The following is a 21,056-nucleotide window of genomic DNA, read 5'->3' on the forward strand; positions in this document are numbered from 1 at the left end:
TTGTGCCATGTTGTGCCATTACCAGAGATAAATGAATAAGCTTCTAAATCGGTCTTCAGCAGCTGGTGTAGGTTTTTTTACTGTCCTTCTCAGACTTAAGCTCAAGCCTTACATTGTGTCCTTTTCCTCTAGGCTTGCACTTCCCAAAGTATTTCAGTGGTCATTAATTTATAAAGGACATAGTACATAGGAAGTTATGTACTGGTGGTTTTTTAAGCTCAAGGTAAACATACTGAGACTACTCTCTTTGTGCCTGTTAGGAGACTTGCATGGCCAGCTGGATGACTTATTCCTCATCTTCTACAAGGTAGGCACCAAATTTGGAGAGGGAGGCTGTTCAGGCACTGCAATGGGTATCCCATGGGTCATGTTGAGTAGTGTTTGCAAAACTGAGTCATTCATGTGCAGTTCTCCAAGTCGATTTGTTTTAATGGCTTCACAAATCAGTAGCTTATTCCCTTGCTGACTTGGAAATCCATGTCCGTTTTAGTAGTGCCAGTGGGTATTTTTCTGGTGCTGATACCAATGACAACCCCCTGTGACTGCCAGCTTTCATTGCTGGGGCCCACAGGATGCAGATGAGCGAGGATCTGTTGTAACCTGGGACAGGCGTGAGAGACTGTGCAGCTGTGGGGGAGGCATATGGAGACCATGGGGAGGAGACCTCTCTGGTATCATCTGCCTGTTCCTTGCTTTTACAGAATGGCCTTCCTTCCCCTTCCAAGTCCTACGTGTTCAATGGGGACTTTGTAGACAGAGGCAAGCAGTCCCTTGAGATCCTTGTTATCCTCTTTACCTTCCTCCTGATCTATCCCAAGGAGGTTCATCTCAACCGCGGGAACCACGAGGACCACATGGTGAACTTACGGTACGGCTTCTGTGCGGGGCTGAGCACGATGTCAAGGGCGTTGTTCAAAATCCCACTGAGCTTCTTTTCTCCTGTTCCTTTAGCTATGGTTTCACCAAGGAAGTGATGCAGAAATACAAGGTAGGCCTATGTTTGTGTCTCCTTTACCATGTGAGATGTGCATTTAGAAGACTTGATGCTTCATCTCTTTTCTGACCTGTCCTCTTAGGTGCATGGGAAGAAAATCTTGAGGATGTTTCAGAATGTCTTCTGCTGGCTACCCCTGGCCACCCTGATTGATCAGAAAGTCCTCATTATTCACGGGGGCATCTCTGACACCACTGACCTGAACATGCTTGAGAAAATTCAAAGGGACAAAGTAGGTTTTATTTCCCAGTTATTGCAAGAGACAACAGTGTTGCTGATTGTGGTGAGGAGCTCATTTCTACATGTCAGCTTAGCTGTTGACAAGTCTAACAGATGGTCTTCCTAGACAAATTCATCTTTAGGTAGAGGCTTTGGTTTGTTGGTGTGTGTGCATGAGCCGTGAAGGGAGGAAGCACTGTTGGTTTCTGGAATATGTGCTGGTGCTGAAGTAAAAACACAGTGATGATGAGACACTGGCCCACAGTTCCTTAGCCTGTTTTTATCCCCTAGATTTCCAGAAGGATTTTGAGAAATCATTTAACTTGTCTCTGTCTCACTCTCTAGTTGGGAAATACCACTTTGCTTCTCCAAATATGACGACAACTCTTGCACTAATCATTGATGCTTCCTTTGCTCTGCTGCATAGGTCCCACTGCAGATTAAATCTGTCTGCATGAAGTCAATGAGGAAGAGTAAGATGTGATGGATGTGGGGGCCAGCTGTAAACCCAGGATGGCATGTTTGAGAGGATGGCACTAATAGTCCCCCCCCAGTTGATCAGCAGTTGAAGGCAGAAGGGAATTGGGGCTTGGAGGCTTGGATCACTTGAAGTCTGCCAGTAGATGTTAGAGCTGGAGATCTGGGTTTTCATGCTGTGTTATCAGCTCCATTTCTCTCATATCTTTCAGTTTATTTCTGTGTTAAGGATGAAGAAAAGGAAGGAGTCGAGTAGAAAACCAGAAATACCGGCCATAAATGGGGAGAGCATATCAGACGCTGAGGCAGCTCCCAGGTTATCTCTGCAGCCCCAGTCAGCACAAGCTCCCAGCACAGCTAATAGGCTGGAGTTCTCCAGGTGGCTCCGGCAGACGGTGCAGGAGCAAATCGACACGTGCCGCCGGCTGGTGGACATCAGCGAGTCAGAGCCAGAGGAGCTCACCTATTCCAGCATGGTCTCCTTGAAGGATGTGGATGGGCCATGCTGGACTCGCCAGGAGGAGTGGAAGCAGGTGAGGAGTCTAAGCGGGGTTGTGCGCTGGGTGTGCTGTGGGTGCCTCCTGCAGCGATAGGTGACCAGGAAGGGCTGTTCTGTGAGGCCTTGGGGATGTTTCCTTAGGTACCTCTGTTACCTCCTGGGACGAGCAGCTTCGTTTTCCAGCCTGTCTGTGAGTCTCTCCTGTGCGCTCTAAAACCTCGGTTACCTAGTTCACATTGCATATGACCTTCCAGTGCTGCACACCTTATCACTACAGAGCTCAGGGTTAAAGAGATTAAGCTTTAATCCAAACAGTGGTTCCTGAGTCAGCATTTGTGTTTCTGGAGGCTGGAGAATGTCCTGGCTAGAGAACCAAGGAGTTCAATACTAAGCCTGCTAATGGCCTCAGGATCTGCTGGTTGTTCTTGCCCCTTGTGTTTCGGGATGGAGGATGACAGGCAAGGCTCTTGAACATCTTAATGCTAGGAAAGGCAAAGCTTGTATCAGGCCTGATTTATGCACATCCCTCTTTCCCCAGACACTCTGGATGTGCCCGTAGCTCCAGGCCAACAATATTGCCACTTCTGAGGTGGCCCAGGTCTGTGACAGTCTTCAGCTGGAATGCAAGCAAACATGTCTGTTCCCCTGCACTATGGTTATAGCAGCAGGGATTCGAAGACTGAGTTGTATTTGCTTAGTGAACTTTTCCAATCCTTTCAGGTTTTAGATCTCCTCTGGAGTGACCCCATGCCTCAGGAGGGCTGCAGAGAAAATAAGGTGCGAGGTGGTGGCTGCTACTTTGGGCCTGATGTGACGGAGAAGTTCCTTGCGAAGTACGGCTTGCAGTTCCTGATCCGCTCTCACGAGTGCAAGCAAGAGGGCTACGAGTTCTGTCACAACCGCAAGGTCAGTCAGGGGTGGTGTGAAGGATACTTGGGTTTCCATCCTGCTGGGGTGGGCTTTTGCGGGGGGGTAGCTTGTCTCAGTTCGGGATTTCTTCCAGTGGGGCTTTAAGCACATAAAAAAATCCTTGAACAGCCTTATTGGGAGTTACTGAAGTGTGTTTCCAGCTGAGGTCTTAGGTCAGGGTAATCTGGAGCTGCCTGCTCTGTTGGGGACATGGCTGTGCAGGTAAACCCTGCCCTTGTGTGTGGTGGTTGAGAAAAGATCTGAACCCACTTGTGCCATGACCCCCACGTGTAGTGCAGCTGTTCCGGCAGATGAGCTACAAAAGGGTGTTACTGAGCTGCTGCAGCCAGGTTCTGTTCTCAGAAGATTCACAGTCACATCAGTGGCTTTGTCAGGGCACTTGGACTCTGGAGAGCAGAATTGTTGGAGGAGAGAGCACAGGGGGCAATTGTAGAAGCCTAGCATGTGGCCAGATCCACGTGTGACCAGTGCCACCCATGAGGAACTCACACTTGTGAGGCTTTCAGGCCAGCTGCCACCTCACTCTTCCCTTTTCTCTGTAAAACATGGTGCTTTCACAGTCTGTGGACTTCGGAGGGGATCAGGTGTGTTGTTTACACATACAATAAGTATTACAGGATGTACGTACTGACAGTAAATGCCTCTTTTTTTGGGATTAGGTGCTGACCATCTTTTCAGCCTCAAACTACTATGAGATTGGCAGCAACAGGGGAGCCTATGTGAAGCTGGGACCAGACCTCATCCCCCACTTTGTTCAGTACCAAGCAAACAAGACAGCCCATATGCTCACTATGACCCAAAGGCAAGGCATTCCAGTTGCTTTGTATTCACCAAGTCAAAATTCCCAAAGGGAAAACTTTGTGAGTTTTAGAAAGTTTGACTCTGGAGCTGAACTTTCACAGCTTGATTTTCTAAATAATAGCCCTAAAGGAGGGTTCAAGCTTTGTACTTGAAGTTACTGAGGAAGGCTCAAGTGTTGAGAAGGGAATGTTAACAAAATTCCAAGGGGATTTTTTTAAAGGTGATTTTTCAGATTTTCTTTCAATGTCAGGTTTTAACTTTTGACCTTTGCTGAGGTTCCCTTTCGCTTTGTTACTTCACAAATGAATGCAGAGACTTGTGGCATCAGCTGCAGGGATCTGTGCCCTGGGCATGCAGTGCCTTGTCACAAGCACTGAGATGCAGCTGTAGCTGTACAGAGCAGTTGTGCGAGGGTCTGGGCAATCCATGGACAAGCCAGATAGAGGACGGGGAGGGAAGGTGCAGTTTTTCTTGTGATTCATGGCAAGTCCTTGAAGTGCTTCTCTCTGTTCTGCATCCTCCAGAATCAGCAGAGTAGAGGAGTCAGCCTTTCGAGCCTTGCGGGAAAAGCTGTTTGCTCACACCTCAGCCCTCATCAGTGCCTTCAAGGCCTATGACAGGGACAATACAGGTAACTCAGAGCTGAGGGACATGTGCGTTCATTGCCTGGTTGGATAGAGCTGAAGTGACTAAGTTGAGTTTGTGGCTGGTTGGGAGACTGCTCATTGACAGTTGTCACCAGCTGTCATGGGGAGGCTGTATCAGATCTTGTGAGAGGTCATTTGCTGTTAGTCTCTGTGAATACCTCTGAGTGACACCATAAAGAGGGGGTGCTGGAAAAGCAGGCCATCATTAACCTATAGCAATTTAGGCTGGTATTAGAAAAACTCTCTGCAGCTGGAGTACTGGTGAAGCATTGGAAAAGCTGACCTGGAACATGTCTGTCGTGTCACTTGAGAAGGGCTGGGTGGTCTCTAGAGCCCCTCCATCCCTGGAGTCTAAAATCACTGGGGAAAGGAAAGTGAGGGATGTCTTCCATGGCAGTTGCCTCTGTCAGCGCCTTAAGGAAGGAGCTGAAAGTTCTTACTTCTCTGGCTGACAGGAGGGCTGTGCTGCTGAGAACTGTCAGCTGGCGGGCCGGGGGAGAAAAGGGTTATGGTGGCTGGCAGAACTGCTCATGGGGAGAACTGCTTTCTTGCTTTCTTCCCCGGCAGCAAAACTGTTCATAGGAATCCAGCTCACTTGCTACAGCAGCTGCTAAAATGGGCTACAAATTTCTGATGAAATACCCAAAGTTAGTATCTTGCCTTTGCTCAGATGTTTGCAGCCTCATAGCCTTGATTTGCTGCAATGATGAGAAGCTTGCTGAGGCTTGGAGGGGAAGTGTGCTTGCACCTGTGGTGCAAAATGATGCTGTACTGTCAGCATCACCCAGACTGTGTATGTGTCACTACTTTAGGCTTCTTCTTTGCCTTTTCTGTATCCCAGAGATGTCTCCCTTTTCCCTGCAGGAAGGATCACTCTGAGCAACTGGGCAACAGCAGTGGAGTCAGTGCTGAGGCTGGGACTGCCCTGGCGAATGCTGAGGCCACAGCTGGTGTGCAGCACCAAGGACGGCATGCTGGAATACAAATCCTGGCTGGATGACCTGGCCATGGAGCAGAGGAGCCAAGAGGTAAGCACTCACCCCCTTCCATCAAAGCATGATGTGAAGCAGCTGCTCACCAGATCATCAGCATGTGCACATCAATTATGGCACAAAAGGACAGTGGACAGTTCCTGCACGGTCCAAAACCACACTGAAGTTGATAGAAAGTCTTGCCTGAGCTCAAATAGTCCTGAGGCATCCAGCCCATTTTAGAAATAGATGATGGATGTGAAATCAAAATTTAGAGGTAGTTTAGGATGCAGGCTTTTGAGTAGGAAAACCGTATTCCACTCTCCAAGTAGCAGTTTCTTAATTACACCCAGCAAATGCAGCTCTGCAGTGGTTATAGAATGTAGCTTGGTCACTGTTAGTGCAGAAAAGCGCTGTTGGGAAGGGGCAGGTTGCTGCACAGAGGGTCCAATCACCACACACCTGTTTGGTATGGCACTGCTGGCATGCTCTTGAGAATAAAAAATCTTATTTGTGAAGACATCTGCAGTAACGACTCAGAGAAAGCAGAGGTGTCAGAAGGATAAAACAAGTGTGATCATGTCTTTCAGCACATCCAGTCGAGCTTGCTGGAAGTCATCTATCGAAACAGATCCAACTTGGAGACCATATTCAGGATCATAGACAGAGACCATTCAGGTACGCAGGTAGTATTGATCACTGCCTTGTGTTCCCTTCTACTTTGGATCTTCCTTTAGTACGTAGAGAGGTGTTTTTATCTAACTGTTTAAGGCTTGGGTCTTCCTGCTCCCTCCCAAATTTCTGAAATGTCCGTTTATATCACGCCTTTTTGCTACTTCATGTTTTAGCCAGTGTTCTCCACATTAGGAGATGGAGTTGCAGCATGTCAAATGCTCTTCCATAGGTCTCATCTCCTTTGAGGAATTCCAGCAAACCTGGAAGCTATTCAGCTCACACATGAACATTGAACTCACGGATGATGGCATTAACGACTTGGTTCGCAGCATTGATTTCAACAAGGATGGGAACATTGACTTCAACGAGTTCCTGGAAGCCTTCCGCCTTGTCAAACAGTGCCCGTCGTGAGAACCTGCCGAGGGCTGCCATGTCCAATGCCTTGCTTTCTACAAAGCCAGGACTGTCCAACCTAATCCAGAGTGTGCCTGCAGATGCCAAGCAGGGAAAAGGAAGGCTTAAAACAGACATCACTGTAGGCAACAGCTGTGATCCACCTGGGGAAGGTAACAGGTGAAATAGAGGAGCTGCACTTCAACTGACTGTTTTTTTAAGAAGTTGTATTTTAAGTAGTTTCCTGCTCAAAGGGAAGATGCAACTTAGCTTCTCTTGTCAATGTGATGAAATGTTACAGGTATATTCAAGAGCAGTAAAGTGGAAGTAAAGGTATTACTTGTAGGCAGTGTTCTAAGGAGGTAGCACCTGTTTGATCACAGCTTTCCTTTTAATAAACCATTTTTTCTAGATTGCTGTTTCTTGGTTGTTCATTTCTTCTCTAGTCAACTCTTTGAGCAGCAGTGCTGTTCCAGTGATGACACCTACTTCCCTGCTGGTGTTCCTCTGCTGTGGTAAGCTTGTTCTGGAAGTTTGGAGCTACTAAGTATATGTAGTAGAGCAGTATGTTGGGGAACAAGAAATACCTCAAATGTGCAACACTGTCAAGTGCCCCTGGCTAGAAAGTTTATGAAATCTATTGCGATAATTCAATTTTCAAAGCCCGGGGAAGTAGATCAAGTAGCCCCCTGCTAAGGAGCTGATGCTGCATGTTGAAGTTATTTTCAAAGCATAGTAGGACTGCAGCTTACTAAGTGAAGTGGGGTGGGGTGTGAAGTTTCCAAAACAAGAAACAATATATTTCTCAAGTATACGCGGCACAGTCTAGCAGGGGTGCCATGGCAGAAGACTCCACCTAAGACTGCTACCCCAGCCCCCAAAAGAGAATTCTAGTCTCACTGCACTTCTCACAGAGCCTCTTACCCAGTGCACAGTTTATGAACTGGAACTGTGCTTCCAAAAGGCAACTCATCCTTTTCCCCCTTAACTGGAGTTCCACATATATACATTTTCAACTGCAGTGGAACCATGCTTCCACAAACACTCTCAAATGCACAAAACAGGTTTCAACACACTACAGCTGTGTTTCTGTTTTTCCATCCTTCAAATTTGATGAATGGAATTAATTTTGATGGCTAATGAACAAAATGACAAAATGATTCTTCCTCCTCCACATTTGTTTCTGCTGTACAAACTCCTACTGCAAGGAAGGCTGGCTTTTTGTTTCAGTTTTTTTCAGTGAATTTCATACTGAGGGAAAAAGCAAGTCTCTCTCCACAGCATGGAGTGAGTAGGCACCTGCTCTGCAGTGCTTGCTACCAGGTACGATGTTAGGGTCATGCCCCTCATTTTGGTTTGGGGACTGAGGCTGCCAAGCAGCTCTGTGGCACTGGGTTTGAGAGCCTGTTACCTGCAGTGCCCGGCGCAGAGCGAAGTGCACTTACCTCGAGTTGTAAGCAGCGTCACTGCTTTGCTGACGCCACTGAGAGCCAACACCACACACCACTCATTACAAAGTCAGACTGAATTTATTACTCTTGGGCAATTTAAAAAAAGGCAGAAGACAACTCCAGACATTCTGTTACTTGGAGGGGCAGCAAAGCTTTGTATAATTCACATACGTAAAATGATCAAAACATAACCTTCAGATCCTTGCAGTCCAAAGGAAGGACAGAAACTGGAAACATTAACTTTCTGCAGCTTGCCCCAGTAAACTACTGGTATTGCAAAGAACAACACAGTTACAGCAACAAACATCCCTGTAATGATTTAAATTAGCTGTTTACACAATGCTGTGACTTGATTGTTGTGACAGAAACACGAAAGCGGGCTGAGCTTTCCACAAACCGAGTCATTAGTGAAACAATCCCCGCAGCACTGCATTTTTAGGACAATGCTGTTGTAAAAAAAAAAACAGAAGAAAAAAAGAAAAAATGTACAATAGTACATATAGTTTTATAGTAAAATGGGATCTGAACAGATTCAGTTTTCTTTCTTTTGTTAAAGCATATACAGCTTTATAAAATATAAACCTTCCAAAGGTCAATTTTAAAAGCTTAGAAGAGGCTTTGCTAATTCTAAAAGTAACAGCCAAAATACCATTTTCTTCCTACAAGATACGTCTTTTATTTTACCTCAACAGTTTTAGCCTTGGAAGGTGAACCATGAACTCGATTACCATGTTCTGTGTAAACCTCCACCAGTCAACTGAAGACTCCTCCTCTGATGGGAATGCTCTCATTCAGCCCATGTTCTATCAGTTTGATGTCCTCCAAGTCATCCTTGATGATGCTGATTAGGTGACTCAGCCCTTCTTGCTGCTGCTTTAGGTGCTGCAGATAGTTCAGAAACCAGTGTGAGTATTGTTCAGCTTCACACACTTAAGTAATATTTCTCCAAGGTGTCACGAGTGGTGGCCTTGACACATTGAAAAGCCTGAGATAATTTCTCTGGGGGAAGGAATAACAGCATTGTCTGTACCAACAGCCTATCTCCACAGAGTGGTTTTGTACAGTAGCTTGGTGCACTGTCACTGAGACCAATTAAAAGGATGACTTCATCAAACAATGCAAGAACCTGACATTCTAGATACAGTCAGTGTGTGTTTGGCTTAAGTGATGAAGTTCAAAGAGTATGCCAGGATTCTACCCAGTGATACTTACTTGCTTGATTTCCCTTAAGAGGTCTGCATCTATGTAATAGCGCTCTTCAGCCCGCACTGCTCCAAAGTGGTTCTGCATCCTGATTTGGGACATGAGCTCATTCAGTCTGCCCTGGGAAGAGAAACAGGCTAAAATCAAACACAAATCATTTACAGCTGGCAGAGCTCCAGCATCTACAATCCCTTGAGTCTCCAGGGCTGGAAGCATTGCTGTTCATTCCATTTTCAAATGTTCTGGAACACATGCAGAGGGCAAGCGACTCCAGTATTTCCAAGAATTCAAAACTACTGAAATACCTATTGGTTATGCAGCAAAGAGCATGATGCTGCAACCTACTAATGCTGCCGGATAGAAAGCTTTCCACAACCAATATTTAGACGTCGTTTGGAAAAACTGACATGTTTTCAGTGAGGAAACCCCAGAGTTGTTAGCCAGGCTTCATCAGCCACTCACCTTGAACTGCGTGGGTGCATTAAGTTCACACTGAATTGTATCCAACTGTACACGAAGCTGCTCCTCGTCTGCTTGAATGGCGTAACCGCTTTTCCTTTGGATCTCCTGCTTTATCAACACCTACAAAAGATGCCTTTGACGTTCATTAGAGAACACTTGGCTCGTCCCTTTCCCCACCAGCCCATCCACATCTTTTTGCCCTTCCTTCAGCCTGTTTCTCAGTAGATTTGTTCTGTCATTTATTCTGCTACTCTACAACCTCAGGGCAGTCCTGTGGCTGCTGAGTAAGTGAGAGAGAAGGTTTTCAAGTACTACAGCCCTGAAGCTTTCCCCGACAGCTCTGCCTGGTACGTAGAAGAACGCTTGTTAGCTGAAGTCAGAATAATTTTCAGCATTGGCCTGCACAAGATGGCACAGGTTCTCCTTTCCCCTGAGACTGCTTCTGGCACCAGGCTGTGTCAAAGGAGTTATTCAGATTATCCCTGTTACCTGCAAAGTTCTGTGAGAAAGCGCCATCAGTTTCCTTTTGTACTGTGCAATTTTTGCCATAGTTGTCGTTTGGTTTTTCTGCAGCTCGCTGATATCTTCAGATATTATCTGCAGAGGAGATGGGAGTCAACTGGAAGTCAGAGAAGTTTTTGCCAACAGAACACGTTAGTCCTGATTTAAAACTGTGATTTTCATGACACTACACAGCCCAGCAACTTCGTGTCCTTGACCCAGATGATTTTAGAAAGCTTTCTTCGACCTCTACTGCTCTCCTTTGTGTTTATTTTCATACCAACCGGGATTTTCAGAAAGCCAATTTTGGAAAATTGGTTGCCCAAATTTAAAAGTCCATGCCAATACAACTTAAATTGAGCTGGTGTGGATTAGCCTGTAACAAAACAGTAAGCTTGAACTTGAAACAAATAAAAGCCAAACCACACTGCTCCATTTTTAGGCAAAAGATCTATTTAAGGAATATATTAAGAACATGGCTCCTGTTTCAGTTTTGAACACACAGGGGAGGTGCATTTAGTAGCACACCCTTTGTCAACAGCAACTCATGATAAAGATGAGCAACCTTACGTCTAATCGAGTTTGATGCTGTTTGGTCATCTGATCCTGGACCTTCAGTCTTCTCAACAGTTCCTTGAAACCCACCATTGGCACAGGAATAAGCCTATGAGAACACAAATATTTCTTACAACATGTTTTACACTGGACATGTGGTAAGGATTAATAATTATGAATAGAATCTAATATAAAGCTACAGATCCCGTTGGCCTTTTATAAATCAATACATAACCATATCTTCTTTTGCTAAGCTCTAGAGTCCTCCTTATTCCAAACAACCTGTTCCTTTTTCATAAAGAAATCAGCCCAAATTATCTGTAACCACTGGAGGGTACAAAGGTACATCACCTTCAGCCATAAAGAGAAAAAAACATAATGGATGCAAAAAAATAAGTCACAATAACTAATCCAGGTAATGGAGGACACCACACCTCCAAGTAATGCAAGTAAGACTCTTTATCCTGACAGCTCCTAAGCGCCTAAATGGCTAAAGGGATTAAGACAGGCACTCCCAGTAATCCTCACTGCTTTCAAGGAGATCAGTACTTGGCCAAGTTGTACTCGAGTAAGTTTCTTGCAAGTTACCGGAAGGGTTCTATGCAATTATTATCCCTTTCTCCCCTTTCCAAGCCTTGTTGCAATACTTGGACAGACTATTGGACTTACTTATCAGGATCAGGATTATCAACTTTGGCTTGTTCCCATATAATAGGATCAACACCTGAAAACAAAAAAAAAAGGATTTTTAGTATGGATATCTGAATAGATATATGTTACAGCTATTAACCAGGAAAAAATGCTGTGGGATACAAAAACCCTATGAACTGTGCTAACCCTTATGACTGTTACACAAATTAGGGTTAATTAAACTAGGGTAGTTCTTTAAAAGTCCTGGTCCTGAGCAGGGGCAGTAAATTCAGACCCAAAGGCTGTCAAGCACTCCTGCCAGTTGTAAAGCAGGGGAAAGGAACAACCTGTAGGTGTTCCCACTGGACAATCCATATCTTAAAGTGAGAAATTCCTACTGCTCCCACTATATGCCACACTTGGGTCATTCTGTCCTTTTAAAGTTGCTTATTGTGTAAAACAAAAAAATATTAAAAGATCAGTAATTTAGTGATCAAACTACCAAACCAGTTGGCAAAATAATCCCAGTGGGAGCTAGCTCTGACTTTTCTGCAAGACTAGGCCCAGTTCCTTTTGCAATCCAGACTTCATAACTTTTTATATCCTAAACACAGACATACATAAAAGTTACAGACATAAAGGTAACTCACCTTATGAAATGGCACAAACAGCCCTTAACTACTCTAAAACAAAGCTATATGTGCACTGTCTGTGGCCAGACACACAGGCTAAGAGACCCATCTGAAAACTAGCAAGTGAGTACAGGACATGATTATTCTAATTTTTAACTTTTTTTTTTTTGTATTTTTCACAGGCGTTTTCCAGCTGGCTGACACCCCCGTTTTCCCCAGAGAGCCCAAACAGCCCAGCCCACGCACCGGCAGGAGGGTTCTGCAGGAGCTGCTTGACTTGTGCTGGGGACAGCTCCGTCCTGGCCATGGACAGGCTGACCCCCAGCTGCTGCAGGGATGATTTGATGTTGGCTTGTTCAAAGTGGGCGTAGAGGGTCGTTGCAGGAACTCTCCTCGAGGTGCCGTTGGGCGAGCGTTCCACAACGTAAATGATCACTTCTGTCCTGAGCGAGGCAAAATGTGGAACGTCAGGAAAAGGCCAGCAGCACGTAGGAGCTAACACAATACAGAACCACCCAAAATCTAAGCTACCACTTCTCCCAGCTGACTTTTAAATTCTTTTAGCTAAATGAGATGTAAAGTACCAGTAACTGCAGGGTTCAACACAGCAAGGGAGAGAGAGAAAACCTGTAAATATCATTACATTCTCTGCTCCCCCCAGTTTTAACCACCATATTCTATGGTGATACTAGTACCACATTAAGAACAACCTAAAATCTCTGGAAAGGTACTGGACTTAATGCCTTAGGAAAAACTACATGAAGGAATAAAAGACACAGATCAAAGTCAGGATGAACAGATCTAAAATCAAGCAGAAGGGAAGACAATAGACTTAGGCACCAACCCTTTCTAACATGCAATAGAAATAGGCAACACTGTGGGAAGGTCACGTACTGGTCATCTGGCATTGTTTTAACACCTTCAACATTGACAGTGAGGGTCTGGTTTCCTCCCAAAATTTTGTGTACTGATTCTACGAGCTGCTGCTGCTGGCTTCGAATATCCGTTTCTTTTCTGTTAAACACCAAGACCACGAGGCCATCTTCATCCTTGTTGTTGGGCATTAAACTGTAACCCACAGCCTGCCAAGGAACAAAGGATAAATGAAGATATGTTACAAGCATATCCTTGTGGCATGAAGGGGAGGGACTAAATCCCTCCACTCTTAGAGCAACTGAGTCAATATTGAACTCATAATGTATTCAGAGCTGCAGGAACATAAAATCAATCCCCTTTTAAATCATTCTCTCACACGGCCATCAGTAGAGCAGCTTTTGAAACAGTTTGGATTTTTACAAAAAGTACTTAAGTATCCTTTCCCCATTGGGGGAGTTGCCAACCCAGCAGAGCTAACAGCAATCAGGAACATTTTACAAACTGACCCTTTTTCCAAATTCCAAATGGAACCAGAGGATCCGACTTTACTACATGCAAAAGCAGAGCGGCAGCTTTCACCTCCTCTTGCCCGTCAGCTGTCACCCCAACATAGCACTGGTGACAGGGTGGACAGCAGGGGCTTTGTGAGGCCCTGACACTGCATGTGGGTGGGTGACCTGCACCTTTCCTCTTGCACAAGTTTAGCTGAAGAGAGAAATGAGTCGAGGACATCCCAAGGAGTCCGGTCTTGTCAGCAGAGGGTAATCCCCTGCCATGGTGAGCCCTGCAGAATCAGCCATCCTGTCATGGAGCACAACAGTGATAGCTAAGGAAGAATTTGTTTCTAAGCACATGACACCTCGGGTATTTCTGTTTTAAATAAATAACTTGTCCATGATCTCTTTATGCAACACAGTGTTTTCAAACTAGAATGGATTTGTTTTTCTTGGCGGTGGTCCTTCAAACAACGCCCTGTAACACTTACCTTAGCAGCACACATTTCTTGGTCTGGAGCTGCACGCTTCTCCTCTGTCCTAGAGCTGGAACTGTGTACAAGTGGATTCCTGTGGAACCCTTCAGGTAATGTGTCATTCTTATCAGATGCCTGATGTTTCCAGAGGCAATAACCAAACTAGCTTATGATGCTTTGCTCCTATCCCTGTGCCACCTTCTCCCCTATTTTTCGCAGGCATCTGCTGGCACAGATGGAACTTGTCAGTATATCACTTAAGGCAAGTGAATTCATGGCATCAGAAACACTCCAGTCACAGGGACAAGAGGAAACCTAGTATCTGGCATTGTCTAACCTGAAAACTCTTCTTTTTGGTAAATGAAACTCTAAAATAACCGATTTTGCATCACACAACTTACACTGGGCAATTTTTTAAAGCCCAGAAACAGTGAAAGCAATTTCAGACAACAACTTACAAGAAAACAAGCTTTCAGGTGCATTGCCAACAAAATGTTCAAGGTAACACTGAAAAAGGTGATGCAACAAAACCCAACATTTGTTAGGCATGCCCAGCTGCTGAGAAAATTTTACAGAAGTATCACAATGTGCATAATCAACACTAGACTTAATTAAGTATTAACCTACATTCAGGTCACAAAGTATGCACTTCAAAGAATCAGCTCAGGGAAGGAGGCTATCGCCACGCCTGCCCCAAATCCCCTTACAAGCCTGAGGCTTAGCAAGACCAGTCAGCAGGTGCGGGATTTGCGGAGGATGAAGAGCCATGAATTCTTTGTCAACGAGAGAAACAAGATCTGGAACCGCTGACGATTCCGTACAAGGAATGGAGTCAGCATGAGCACTGACAAGGATAAAGGCACAAGAAGGCTGAAGGCTGGTGGATTTTAAACTTAGCACAGGCCAGGTTCATATAGGGTTATTTTAATCAAGACAAAGCAATGAAGAAAGACCCTGAAGTTCTTATTCCAAATGTTGACAAGACAAGAAGGTTATTTTAAATCGTTTGTGTCATATTGTAACATACACAGATACACATTAAAATTAATTTCCATAGATCTGTTCCACATACACACACACTAACCTGAATGCTAGCACATGAAAATGTTACTTTCATGATCCACATGTGGGCTCATTATCTAGTCCCTCCACACCACCCAGATTTCCAGCATCTTCGAACCTTTTAATGAGTATGCATCAGAACTGTGCAGATTACCTGGAAAAATACTGTTTCAGAATACTCTTACCGGTGACAAAATCTCATTTAACACCCATGAGATGCTCAGACTCAGCAGAGTAAGGGCATCAGTGCCCTTTGTGGGCAGTTGAACAACGCCATACCTTAAACCTGCAGAAGGGGTTTTCCTGCGTGAACTCCACCGGAGCAATGTTGTTGTTGAAATATCCTTTGCCTGTGCCCCAGAAGGCCTGGAGCTGGTTCCATTTGGCCAGAATGGCATCCCTCTCATCTCCCAGGAGTGTTGGGGCTGAGAGGGCACTGGCTGTATTGATGAGCTGGTTGGACTGAGCAGGTGTCTGGGCAGGCTGGTTGAACAGCCCGCTACCTAATGCTGGGTGGGATGAAGAGAAACCAATTAACTGCTTGACCAACCATGACCATGCTATCATCTACATCTGCCTATCACTGGCATCACTTCTTATCATATTCTGAGAAGCAAAATAAAAACACCGAGTGAATAAATCAATTAAAATCAGACCATGTTTTTTACGTGTCTTTTTACAGCCAATCTTTATCTACAACAAAAGTTCCTGAATGCTACATTAGAAGATTTTTTTTTTTTAACCGAGACATCTGTATTGATCCATGACATCGTCTGGCACTCTGAATATCCAAATCTGAGGGCAGGTTGGCTGTTACAAACTCAGCAGACTCAGAGCCTGCAGCTGCTCATCATCCAACTCCCATTTAAATTAACCTCAGTGCCTTTTTCCTCTCCCTTCTAGTAATGCTGTGACTGCAATACCCATTCTCTAACTACAATTTTCTACCAGCATGAAACCAAAGGGGCAAAGCTGAAACCAGCATGAAACCAAAGGGGTTGGAAGCTCAAGGGTGAAGCTCAGGGACTCGCCTGAGCTCTGGTTTAAGAGTTTAACAGCCTCCTGTTACAATACACTTCTGTCCCACTACCTGAGCAACTGAAGGTGGCAGTCTTATGCTTTCACTGCTAAAGGATAGGTAAATCCAGAGGCCATACTCACTGGTCTGCTGCTGCTGCTGCTGGGTTCCGAAGCCTCCAAAGCCTAGCCCAGTTCCCAACCCACTACCCAAGCCAGTTCCAGTTCCTGTGCCAAAACTGGTACCAAATCCAAAGCCTTTGTTCTGGGTAGCACCAAAGAGTCCTGGGGGAAACAAGCAGATAGTTATTGAGAAAAAGAGCATAGCAGCCATGCAATCCAAAGCACTCCTGGATTTGTTCTAAAGCCAGTCCTTCAGTCCTTACCACTGGTGCCGGTATTGGTGGGAGCGGAGAAGCTGAACGCTGGTGCCGCAGTGGTGGTGGTTGTCCCGAAGCCTCCGAAGGCACCTGCCAAACACAGACTGCAGTCAGGCAGTGGCACACGGCCCCCGGAGCTGGGCACAACACGACAGCCAACCACACGCCTCGGGTGTTATGAGAACAGGTGCTGACAGATGGATGGCACATGGCACAAGCATGTAGCTCACACTGATCATGGGGATCGAGTTCATTGTCCAAGGAAATCGGGGAGAAAACACCGACCACAAAGCCAGAACTTGTATGGTGTGTTAAGAAAGCAAATAAAAGGCAGCAGTCAACTGACATCTTGTTCCTGTACCAGAGGGATGTTCTTTCCCCAGTGAGAGACACAACTAACAGTACTATATTCTCAGGAATACTTCTGGCCAATGTCACTGCTAAATGTTTAATAAGCACCCTGATGTTTTGCGAACTTTACAAACAGTCCTAGCCTCTGGAAACAAATCAAAGCCTGGGACCAGGGTACACACACTCTCTGTGCTGACAGGCAAAATTTACAGGTAAAATTCTACAGGGTTCTTTTTTTTAAGCCTTGTTTCCCAATGATCCTCCCCATTACATCTCATTTGGAGGTTCAACCAACTAGTATAGGAAGATGGATACAAAAGCAATCAGCCTTCCACAAATTTTCAGGAAAAGCAGTCACTGACCAGCAGGAGAGGACCTATGTGAGCACCTGAGCTCCAGTGGTGCCAACAGCACTGGCCCAGGATGCAGCCTGTGGAGTGCTGACCAGCCTGTGTTTCATGCTGCTTTTACATGTGTTCAAGTGAAGATGACAGTCTGCTACAAAGGATTTGTCAAAAAGATGCTGCCTCTCTTAATTCACATGTCAACAGCAAAAAAAAAAGTCCTTTAGGTCTATTACACTCACAGTCCTCCTGTCCATGAACAAAATGAAAAGCATAAACCAAAGCTGATATGCAATTGCATTTTATTTCTATTCAGCAAACGTCTCAATGTGAGTGGGCACAAGAAGCTGTTCCCTGTAACACCCATGTTTCAGTCCTGCCAGCAAGTGGGACACCCTGGCAGCAGCACCAGCAGTTCACACCATTTTTAGGTACCTTTGTACTCACAGGAAATTTAGTCATCCTTTCTTGAAAAGGGACCCGAGAGTACAAATTAAGTATCAAATTAAGTATCGAATTGACTATGCACGGTCTCTACTGGAGCAGCTCAGATGAAGCTAAAGAAATCCAGCCAAGAGTGTTTACAGCAAATAAACCCCAATGAGATCCCTGGGGTGCACAAAAGAGATGAGAGGCGCTGACACAGAGAGCGATGACACTGTGGGATGGATGGAATTCCTACATCAGCAGTGGCAACGGGACCTCCTGGGCAAATTCCACGCCAACAAAAGCATTATAAATCCATCCAGTCCAGTGTTTTTATACAGAATGGGGAAGATTTAAGGTGAAATTACATCAGCTGATCGCTCAGGTCTGATGGATCTCCATGGGGCCACAAAAGGCTTTCTTAACCACCCCCCAGTGCACCCATCCCACGCAGGGCCCTCCCTGGAGCACTGAGCGTCTCTGGACAGCTGGGGCGGGGTGGTCTTGGGATGCACAGCGGCATTCGGGGAACAGGTGACAGCTGGGCTCTGACTTTGTGCCGGTCGTATATAATGTGTTTCTCCACAGAAACTACTGAGGTGTGGTGCATTCATGACAGCCAACGCACGGCCAATGAGGAGACACGGGGGAAGATGAAAACATGACTGCAGTAGTCCAAGAATCTCATGTCAGGAAATGCGGCACAGGGACCAGCCCTGGGATTGCTCGGGATCGCCTGGATTCATTCCCATTTCAGAGACTTTTGGCTACAGGGTTATTTTTCCTCAAAAACTATTCCTTGAGAATTTAACAGGCAAAACCCCTACAAGCCTATGGCTCTCAAACCCATTCTATTTCCAGAGCTTTTATCGCCAGTCTTCGCTGGATATGAAGGTCAGTAGTGGACACAGATTCCCAGTTAGGGATGTAATTCTTGGACCCCTGCTGGTAACATTGACCACGGAACACATATTTACATGTTATCTACCTGCGCTTGCCAGACTGTTACCAAAATTGAATGGTGGAGTTGAGGTAGTGGAAACACCGAAATTCCCAATATTAAAATTCACCGTGGGATTAGCAGTTAATCCGAAACCCCCAAAATTAAACCCACTGGCAGTGGAGTTTGCAGTTTCAAGCCCACCAAATCCTGACGAGCGGGAAGCAGAAAAAGAGCAAGGCAACATTAGTTCTGAGTGAAAGCAGGTCCAGGAAAGAAAAGTTGAAGCATTTTTCCATCCCCGTGGGCAAGACAGGCATAGTTAGAAACGGGAGTAAAAGGCATTAATTGGCATTAAACAATATTTATTGGACACAAGGAGGACAGTTAAAAGCTCCACATGCTGCTGCTGCAAGGATGTTATTTTTCAATTATACTGTGAAAAAGCAGCAGCTTTTCCCCACCTTATTCCAAAGCCCTACATGAAACCATCTCTGCGGTTCAATATTCACATTAAGAGTAATTTTAACAGCCTAAGACGCTCGATACAGCTGCATCTGTGTTACGTGTAACATATAATAGCAAAATCAATTCATAAGCCATCAGGAAAGCGAGAGTAAGTTATCTTCATACAAATAATACACTCAGAGACATGACAGCAGAATAACCACAAAACCCAACTCCGGCAGCTGAGGCACCACACAAACCTCAGGTATTCCAGGGTAGACTTATCCAAGTTCTACTGCCAAAATCTGCCCACCTCAGCCTTGCTGGACATACTGATGCATCCAGCACCCCTGGGATGACGCTGAAACACGTTCATGCTGGACAGACAAAGGGAAGTCCTGAGGTGTGATGCCAGATTTCCCTGTGATATTGGTCTGAGAGCGTCATAAACCTTGCCACGGTATACAGGCAGCACAAGGTGATTTTTTTACTTTCATATGGGGCCAGAAAGAGTGGGTGTAAACACATTCTTTCAGAGTGGAAGAGACAGTAATATTCAGGTTAATGACAATAAAGATGAATCCTATTCAAACGACTTGCTCAGATGCTCTCCTAGGAGCCAAAAAGGAATTTTTTAACTAAGTGAGGGTAAGGAAAGCTCTGTCTTACACTTCACCATGACTGACAGTGACAAAAGAAGAGGGGAAAAGGTCTTCCTTTACAAGTTAACCACTGTCTTTTACCTTGCTCAAAAGTGAACTTCCAAGGCATCTCATCCAAACGAGGCCATTACTGCAAGGAAAAGGCTGATCCGAAGGACCGGCACTACCTCACCACAAATGCCCGAAGAGCAGCTCCCGGGCCCGCCGGGGGCCGGGCGGGGCGCGGGACGGCGCCTCTGAGGCGGCCGCGGCTCCCATTGGCCGGGGGGCACGCGCCGCCGGCCACCGCCGCTCCCATTGGCCGCAGGGCACGCGCGGGCCGCCACCGCCGTTCTCATTGGCGGGGGGGCACGCGCGGGTCCCTGAGGGGACCGCGGTTCCCATTGGCGGCGGGGCACGCGCGGGACTCCGAGGCGGCCGTGATGCCCCCATTGGCGGCGGGGCACGCGCTGCCGGCCCCAGCGGTTCCCATTGGCGGCGGGGCACGCGCTGCCGGCCCCAGCGGTTCCCATTGGCGGGGGGGTCGGGAGGGGGGCACGCGCGGGCCCCCGCCGCGATCCCCGTTGGCCGGGGGGCACGCGCGGCCCTCTGAGGCGGCCGCTGTTCTCAGTGCCGGGGGTGGGGCACGCGCTGCCCGCTGCTCGGCTTCTCCCGCCCCTCCCCGCCCCGCCCCGCTGCCCCAGCACTCACCGGTCGGGTTGGCGGCCCCGGCTCCTGCCGTGGCGCCGAAGTTGAAGGCCATGGGGCCGGTCGTGGGACGGCGGGCGGAGACCCCCGCAGCAGGCGCGTGCGGGCCCCCGCGGCGGGTCCAGCCGCAAACACAACCGGCCGCACGAGCCGCTTTTTCCGCTGCCGCCGCCGCCGAAGCGCTTCCGGGTGGCGCGGGCGACGCGTGGTGACGCAATCGGCGCGCGCCGGCGGGCTGTACCACTGCGGGCAGCGGGAGGGGCGGACATTCCCACGGGACAGGGGGAAACAAAGGGTAATAAAGCCGAACAGCTCTTCCGCGATTATCCGGGGCGGGGGAAATGTCCTGCTCTGCGCTAAACAGGGATAAAAAAGGCTCGCGTAGGGGAAAATAGTCTCAGCTCCAGGTCGCTGAGAGCTCAGCTTGAGCCTGGGCTCACCCCAGAGTGGGGTTTCCCCATCCCTGCATCCCCTGGCGGCATTCCCTGGATTCCCCGGCACGGGGACCACAGTTCCCGCTATAGGACCTGGCGGGCAGCCAGGAGGGGAGATCACACAGCTTCTTCCCACGGACGACTCCCACAGACACCCCACATCGATGAGGAAGAGCTTCTTTCCATGGGGGTGGCCGAGCGCTGGAACAGCTGCTTAGGGAGGTCGTGGAGTCTCTCTGGAGCCATTCCAAACCGACCTGGATGCATTCCTGTGGCACCTGCACCCAAAGGATCCCAGGATGCTGTGAAAAGCAGCAACACGTGGGGAAAAGCAAAGCAAAGCCAGTCCCCAAAATGTTTTCCCAGGGTTATTCCCAGGAAGCTGCCCAGAAAACAACACTTGGGGGTTAGAGGGAGAAG

At 46.9% G+C, this 21,056-nt stretch overlaps 2 protein-coding genes across 4 annotated transcripts in view; one reads left to right on the plus strand and one right to left on the minus strand.

The window, feature by feature from the left end:
* Positions 1 to 6,966, plus strand: part of PPEF2 (protein phosphatase with EF-hand domain 2) — a 13,639-nt gene extending 6,673 nt beyond the window's left edge. The window contains exons 6-16 of the mRNA XM_069012401.1: positions 261 to 307; positions 702 to 868; positions 952 to 988; positions 1,077 to 1,226; positions 1,903 to 2,223; positions 2,910 to 3,095; positions 3,779 to 3,921; positions 4,445 to 4,551; positions 5,432 to 5,595; positions 6,129 to 6,216; positions 6,443 to 6,966. Of these exons, the coding sequence (XP_068868502.1) occupies positions 261 to 307; positions 702 to 868; positions 952 to 988; positions 1,077 to 1,226; positions 1,903 to 2,223; positions 2,910 to 3,095; positions 3,779 to 3,921; positions 4,445 to 4,551; positions 5,432 to 5,595; positions 6,129 to 6,216; positions 6,443 to 6,624 (1,592 nt within the window). The 3' untranslated portion in view covers positions 6,625 to 6,966. The remainder of the gene's footprint in view (positions 1 to 260; positions 308 to 701; positions 869 to 951; positions 989 to 1,076; positions 1,227 to 1,902; positions 2,224 to 2,909; positions 3,096 to 3,778; positions 3,922 to 4,444; positions 4,552 to 5,431; positions 5,596 to 6,128; positions 6,217 to 6,442) is intronic.
* NUP54 (nucleoporin 54) overlaps positions 1 to 20,302 on the minus strand; it is a 23,285-nt gene extending 2,983 nt beyond the window's left edge. The window contains exons 1-12 of one of the 3 annotated variants that reach the window (XM_069012406.1): positions 20,206 to 20,278; positions 16,352 to 16,435; positions 16,110 to 16,250; positions 15,228 to 15,457; positions 12,935 to 13,122; positions 12,287 to 12,483; positions 11,448 to 11,502; positions 10,794 to 10,887; positions 10,212 to 10,319; positions 9,723 to 9,842; positions 9,270 to 9,380; positions 8,786 to 8,939 (exon numbers count right to left, since the gene is read on the minus strand). In XM_069012406.1, the coding sequence (XP_068868507.1) occupies positions 8,811 to 8,939; positions 9,270 to 9,380; positions 9,723 to 9,842; positions 10,212 to 10,319; positions 10,794 to 10,887; positions 11,448 to 11,502; positions 12,287 to 12,483; positions 12,935 to 13,122; positions 15,228 to 15,457; positions 16,110 to 16,250; positions 16,352 to 16,435; positions 20,206 to 20,257 (1,509 nt within the window). In that variant the 5' untranslated portion in view covers positions 20,258 to 20,278 and the 3' untranslated portion in view covers positions 8,786 to 8,810. Of the gene's footprint in view, positions 1 to 8,116; positions 8,940 to 9,269; positions 9,381 to 9,722; positions 9,843 to 10,211; positions 10,320 to 10,793; positions 10,888 to 11,447; positions 11,503 to 12,286; positions 12,484 to 12,934; positions 13,123 to 15,227; positions 15,458 to 16,109; positions 16,251 to 16,351; positions 16,436 to 19,596; positions 19,686 to 20,205 lie in introns of those variants that run through there. The other 2 variants (XM_069012408.1, XM_069012407.1) reach the window with 2 other exon arrangements.
* Positions 20,303 to 21,056: the final 754 nt, after the last annotated feature.

The sequence above is a fragment of the Aphelocoma coerulescens genome, chromosome 4 (genome assembly GCF_041296385.1).
Source record: "Aphelocoma coerulescens isolate FSJ_1873_10779 chromosome 4, UR_Acoe_1.0, whole genome shotgun sequence".
In the NCBI taxonomy this organism is placed as follows: Eukaryota; Metazoa; Chordata; class Aves; order Passeriformes; family Corvidae; genus Aphelocoma; species Aphelocoma coerulescens.